Source organism: Mobula hypostoma (assembly GCF_963921235.1).
Source record: "Mobula hypostoma chromosome 8 unlocalized genomic scaffold, sMobHyp1.1 SUPER_8_unloc_1, whole genome shotgun sequence".
Lineage (NCBI taxonomy): Eukaryota > Metazoa > Chordata > Chondrichthyes > Myliobatiformes > Myliobatidae > Mobula > Mobula hypostoma.
Genome location: NW_026948120.1, coordinates 1,259,342 through 1,265,341, shown reverse-complemented (window position 1 = coordinate 1,265,341; position 6,000 = coordinate 1,259,342). Strand labels below are relative to the sequence as shown.

Genomic DNA, 6,000 nt, shown 5'->3' with positions numbered 1-6,000 from the left:
AGCCAAAGTCCTGACCATAATCCTGTATAAATGTTGTGGAAGGACCTGAAGCAAGCAGATCATGCAAGGAAGACCACCAACATCCCAGAGTTTTGTAGGGTGGAATAGTCTAAGATTCCTCCAAGCCAATGTGCAGGTCTAATCAACAGTTACTGGAAACGTTTGGCTGAAGTTATTGCTGTACAAGGGGGTCACACCAGTTACTGAAAGCAAAGGTTCACATACCTTTTCCAACAAATACATGTAATATTGGATCGTTTTTCTCAATAAATAAATGAACAAGTATAATGTTTTTGTGTTACTTATTTAATTGGGTTCTCTTTATCCAGTTTTAGGACTTATGTCAAGATCTGATCACATTGTCGGTCATATTTATACAGAAACTTTCTAGCAGCACTGTAGATGCCATGGCTAAGAAAACTGACCAATGCTTCTCCTCACTTAGGAGGCTAAAGAAATTTGGCAGGTCCGTCTGTCCTTACCAATTTTTATCAATGCACCACAGAAAACATCCAAACAAGATGCCTTATGGCTTGGTATGGCAACTGTTCTGCCCATCCAGAAGGGTGACTACAAGAAACTTCAGAGAGTTCTGGACGCAGCTCAGAATATCACAGGAACCAGCCTCCCCTCTATGGACTCTGTCTACACTTCATGCTACCTTGGTAAAATATCCAGCATAACCAAAGGCCAAAGCCCCTCGGATATTCTCTCTTCTCCGATCAGGCAGAAGACTGCACCACCTGTCAAGAGCAGATAGTGCCCTGCTGTTAAATAGTTCTTGATGGAATCTACCTCATTATAATCTTGCACCTTATTGCCCACCAGCACTATACTTTCTCTGTAGCTGTTACACTTTATTCTGCATTGTTATTGTTTTACCTCGTTCTACCTCGATACACCTTATCTATGAACAGTATACAAGAAAAATTTTTCACGGTACAGGTGACAATAATAAATCAGGACGAATGGTGGACGATTCTCTCTCCAGAGAACTGCCCGATCTGACAAGTGGTTCCAGCCTTCTGTGTTTCTATCCATTATCTTCTCAACTCTGACACACCCATCCCCGCCGATACCATACCACACTGTTACAGTGACAAACCCATGTCACCAGTACTGTATCACAGTGTTATACAGTGACAGACCCATCTCCATCTGTACCGTACCCCATTGTGCAGTGACAGACCCATCCCCACCAGTACTGTACCTCGGTGTTATACAGTGATAGATGACACTGCCCCACTGTTACACAGTGACAGACCCATCCCCACCAGTACAGTACCCTGGTGTTATACAGTGATAGATGACACTGCCCCACTGTTACACAGTGACAGACCCATCCCCACCAGTACAGTACCCTGGTGTTATACAGTGATAGATGACACTGCCCCACTGTTACACAGTGACAGACCCATCCCCACCAGTACAGTACCCTGGTGTTATACAGTGATAGATGACACTGCCCCACTGTTACACAGTGACAGACCTGTCCCTGCTGGTACTCTAGCACAGTGTTACAGTGACAGACCCATCCCCGCCGGTACTGTACCCCAGTGTTATACAGTGACAGACCCATCCCCATCTGTACCATACCCCATTGTGCAGTGACAGACCCATCCCCAGTACTGTACCTCGGTGTTGTACCCTGACAGACCCATCCCCACCAGTACTGTACCTATGTTATACAGTGACAGACCCATCCCCATCTGTACCATACCCCATTGTGCAGTGACAGACCCATCCCCAGTACTGTACCTCGGTGTTGTACCCTGACAGACCCATCCCCACCGGTACTGTACCTATGTTATACAGTGACAGACCCATCCGCACTGGTACGGTACCCCAGTGTTATACAGTGAGAGACCCGTCCCCATCTGTCCCGTACCCCATTGTGCAGTGACAGACCCATCCCCACCAGTACTGTACCTTGGTGTTGTACCCTGACAGACCCATCCCCACCGGTACTGTACCTGTGTTATACAGTGACAGACCCGTCCGCACTGGTACTGTACCCGTGTTATACAGTGAGAGACCCATCCCCATCTGTACCGTACCCCATTGTACAGTGACAGACCCATCCCCACCAGTACTGTACCTGTGTTATACAGTGAGAGACCCATCCCCACCAGTACTGCACCCCAATGTTATACAGTGACAGACCTGTCCCCACTGGTACTGTACCCCGGTGTTATACAGTGACAGACCTGTCCCCACCAGTACTGTACCCCACTATTATACAGTGAGAGACCCGTCCCCACCAGTACTGTAGCCCAGTGTTATACAGTGATGGACCAGCCCCCACCGGTACTGTACCCCAGCGTTATACAGTGAGAGACCAGTCCCCATCTGTACCGTACCCCATTGTGCAGTGACAGACCCATCCCAACCGGTACTGTACCTCGGTGTTGTACCCTGAAAGACCCATCCCCACCGGTACTGTACCCGTGTTCTACAGTGACAGACCCATCCCCACCAGTACTGTACCCCAGTGTTATAGTGACAGACCCATCCCCACCAGTACTGTACCCCAGTGTTATACAGTGACAGACCCATCCCTACCGGTACTGTACCCCAGTATTACACGGTGGCAGAGTTATCCCGACTGGTTTTGTCCCTTGCAAAAAATGAAACTCGTACGTTTTTCTCATAGACTGTACACCATAGTGGTTGTTCAGATTGAGAACCTTGACCCCTGTCACTGTATAACACCGGGGTACAGTACCAGTGGGAACAGGACAGTTTAGATATCCAAGGAACCGCCCCCCCCCCACAAAATGAACAACTAGGGGTGGAGAGGGATGTACTGAATATCTAAAGTGGTTGTCACCCAAAAACAACCCACTTTCAGCTCCAATGTGGTAACCTCCCTGCGTCATTCTGCTTGTGAGCAAACCCATCGCATGGCAAATGGCACTCAACAATTCACAATCCTGCTAGTAATTTTCCTTTTTTTATATATATATATATATATCCACACACACACACACACACATATATATATATATATATTTTTAAAACAAAGTGTTAGGAAAAAAGAAATTTAAAAGACAAATCTAAAATCCTGTACAGTTACCCATTGTCCCACCCTCCCCCCTTTACTGTTTTCAGTCATTAGAGATCTTCCCCCCATGATACCTCTTGGCCGTCTTTGGTACAATAAATTAAAAAAAGAGAGACCACAACGGCTGGTTGTCTCATGCTCCCGATCACTGCTTCTTCACCCTCCTGCACCGATTCCCAGGAGATACATCTGTCATAAGCAAAGAGCAGGAGCAGGAGATGTGTGGGGTTCAATACGTCTGTGATTTCTCCAGCAATCCCCCCAGCACCACCTCTCCGGGCAGGCAGCACGTGACCTGCATGCAGAGGGGAGGATGGTCTGGGGGGGGGGGGGGTTGAGTCTCGGTTGGGCTCAGATCAAGAGCCTGGCATTTCCATCCAGAAGAGTGTTGCAATGAAGTCAGTGTGGTGCTGGGAGTGGGTTGGGATAATTCAAGGGAAGGTACTGGGGTGGGGGGGGGGTGGTGGTGGCAGAGAGAGGTTGAAGTAAAGAATGTGAGATAGAGATAGGGAGAGAGAAAAATGCGAGTGATACAGAGTGAGTGCCCTGAATGACCCAGCTGAAATCCCTCGTCAACCAGTGCAGGAGGGGACAAAAATGAGGCTGGAGAACGGGGAGGAGCTGGGGCGCAGGGGCTTTCCAGAAATTGATGTTTAGTGTCCCGGTGCCTTCAGATTGAAGTTGTGGAATTAGTGAGATTATAGGGAAGGGGGTGGTGGAGCAGAGGGAGAGAAAGCGGAAAGAGGAGGAGGGAAGCAGAGGAAACAAGAGTGCAAAGCCCATCTTGGGGAAGCAGGCAGGAGAAGCTCCTTTTTCCATTTGCTCAGCAATAAACAAAACCCTTTTGAGCTCCAGTACAAACTTTTAAATAAATAAGGGGTTGAGGGGAAAATATACATTGGCAGTCCAGCTCGGGTTTGAAGTTGCCGTGAGATTCCCCACCCCTTTCCCCTCTCACACTGACCCTGGCCCCACCCACCCACCCCATAGCTCTTGTTCAGTGTTATGGCTTTTTTTAATTCTCATTTTGACATACACCCCTCTCTCTCTCTCACAGGAGTCAGCATCAGGAGGTTGCTGCTGAACCGCGGGGGGCACGGAAGCCCACCAGGGGCGTGGCCTGTGGCTGGGGTCCGTCTCGGGGCGGCCTGATGCCCCCGGGTGATGTGGCGCGAGAGGAGTAGAAGACAGGGTGAGCGGCCCGGGGCCAAGAGGGATCCAGGCGGGACGTCTCAGGACCCTGAGCAGAGAGGTGAAGGAAGCCATGGGAGGAGGAGGGAGACAGTGGCTCAGAGGGTGGCGAAGAGGGCAGGGTCTGCAAGGGACGCTGGTGCTGAGGCCGAAGGTGCCGGTAGAGCTGCAGGTGGTGGTGGTGTTGGTGGGGGGGAGGAGGCTGTCGATGGCCAGTGGGATGGAGGGGAGGTGGGTGAGCCAGTGGCAGAGGGAGAGGAAGAGGCAGAGGGAGAGGAGGAGGAGGAGGAGGAGGAGGGGGTGGAGGGTACAGGCCACTGGTAGGCTCAGGGCCGTCTCCGATGTTCCACAGGCGTAGCGAGGGTGGATGCTGCTGCTGGGTTGCCGGAGCAGGAGCCTGGGGAAACAAGACAGGAGAGTGTCGGTGTCAGTGAGGAGCATGGGAAGGTATGTCCTCACACCCAACATCACCCCCCCACCACACACAGCAACCCCTCCCGCCCCTTCTAACGTAATCACAGCCCACCTATCTCTTGACCCATTTTATTTCCGCAGTCAAAAATAACCCAAAATCCATATGACTCAGAATATCCATCTAACTAATCTTAGAGCACCCATTCCAAACTTACAGGTTTCCTCGTTAGAGGAGAAGGAATAGGGAGTCTCCTTTCCCTCTCCATCTCCTCCCCAGAGGAAATGGCTTCTCTTCCACCTCTTTCCCCCACCCCCTGCAGCCTCCAGCAGCACCCTGGAAGCTCCTTGGAGTACAGAGTACCCAAAGGGGCAACGTTAGCACTCATTTGAGGGAAGCATGTAGAGCTGAAGCTCTATAAGGCATTGGTCAGACTGCACCGGAGGACCGAGAGCAGTTTGGGGCCATCATCTAAGAAAGGGTGTGCTGGCTTTGGAGAGGGTGCAGAAGAAGTTCACAAGCATGACCCCAAAAATGAAAGCATTAAGATATGAGGGAGAAGGCAGGAGAATGGGGTTGAGAGGGACGTTAAATCAGCCATGAGCAGACCTGATGGGCAAATGGCCGAATGATATTGCTCCTCCTTGTGCTGGTAAGATGATGGGGAGGTAGGGTGTGGCTGCACTCAGTTCCCTGAGAGTAGCATCATGGCGGACAGGATGGTGAAGATGGTGGTTGGCCTGCTGGCCTTCATCAATCAGGCACTGAGTGCAAGAGTTCGGAGATCACGAGATCATGGCTGAATTGTACAGCTGAAGCTTCACTTTCATAAGGATGTGGACAAAACACAGGCAAATGGGATGAGCTTGGATGGTCAGCACAGACTGGTTTGGCTGAAGTGTGACTCATCAGTTGGGAAACCCTAACCAGAGAGAGATACTACCCACCCTCATTTCCCCATCGAGTGTGGAACCTCTGACAAGCAGCAGGAGAAGCAACTGGCTTCCCAATCCCTCTTTGAGGGTGAGACATGTGGGGGGAGGTCGGGGAAAAATGAGCTGGTGCACCACTCTCCAGCCTGTTACACGCTGCCTCAATGAAGGGGGTGGGGGAAGACGGACACACTTTTGACGGTTCTGCACACTATCATGACTGGCCCGTGCCTCTTCCTGGTCCCTAATCGTTCCCTCCCACACAAGTGCTGTCCACCCTGGAACACTACCCCCACAAGGGAGGGAAAATGGCCAACTCAATGGGAGCACCAATGCTTGGTACCTAACCTCCCTCCCTCGCACTCTCCTCCTCCAGGACAGTTCTGGAGGAGCAACAAGAG

The 6,000-nt window shown here is 50.8% G+C and overlaps 1 protein-coding gene across 6 annotated transcripts in view; it reads right to left on the bottom strand.

Annotated features, from left to right (window-relative positions):
- Positions 1 to 3,072: 3,072 nt before the first annotated feature.
- LOC134341139 (dual specificity tyrosine-phosphorylation-regulated kinase 1A-like) overlaps positions 3,073 to 6,000 on the bottom strand; it is a 105,165-nt gene continuing 102,237 nt past the window's right edge. For 5 of the 6 annotated variants that reach the window (XM_063038920.1, XM_063038919.1, XM_063038915.1 and 2 more), the window contains one exon: positions 3,073 to 4,652. In XM_063038920.1, coding sequence (XP_062894990.1) covers positions 4,131 to 4,652 — 522 coding nt within the window. In that variant the 3' untranslated portion in view covers positions 3,073 to 4,130. The remainder of the gene's footprint in view (positions 4,653 to 6,000) is intronic. The other variant, XM_063038921.1, reaches the window with a different exon arrangement.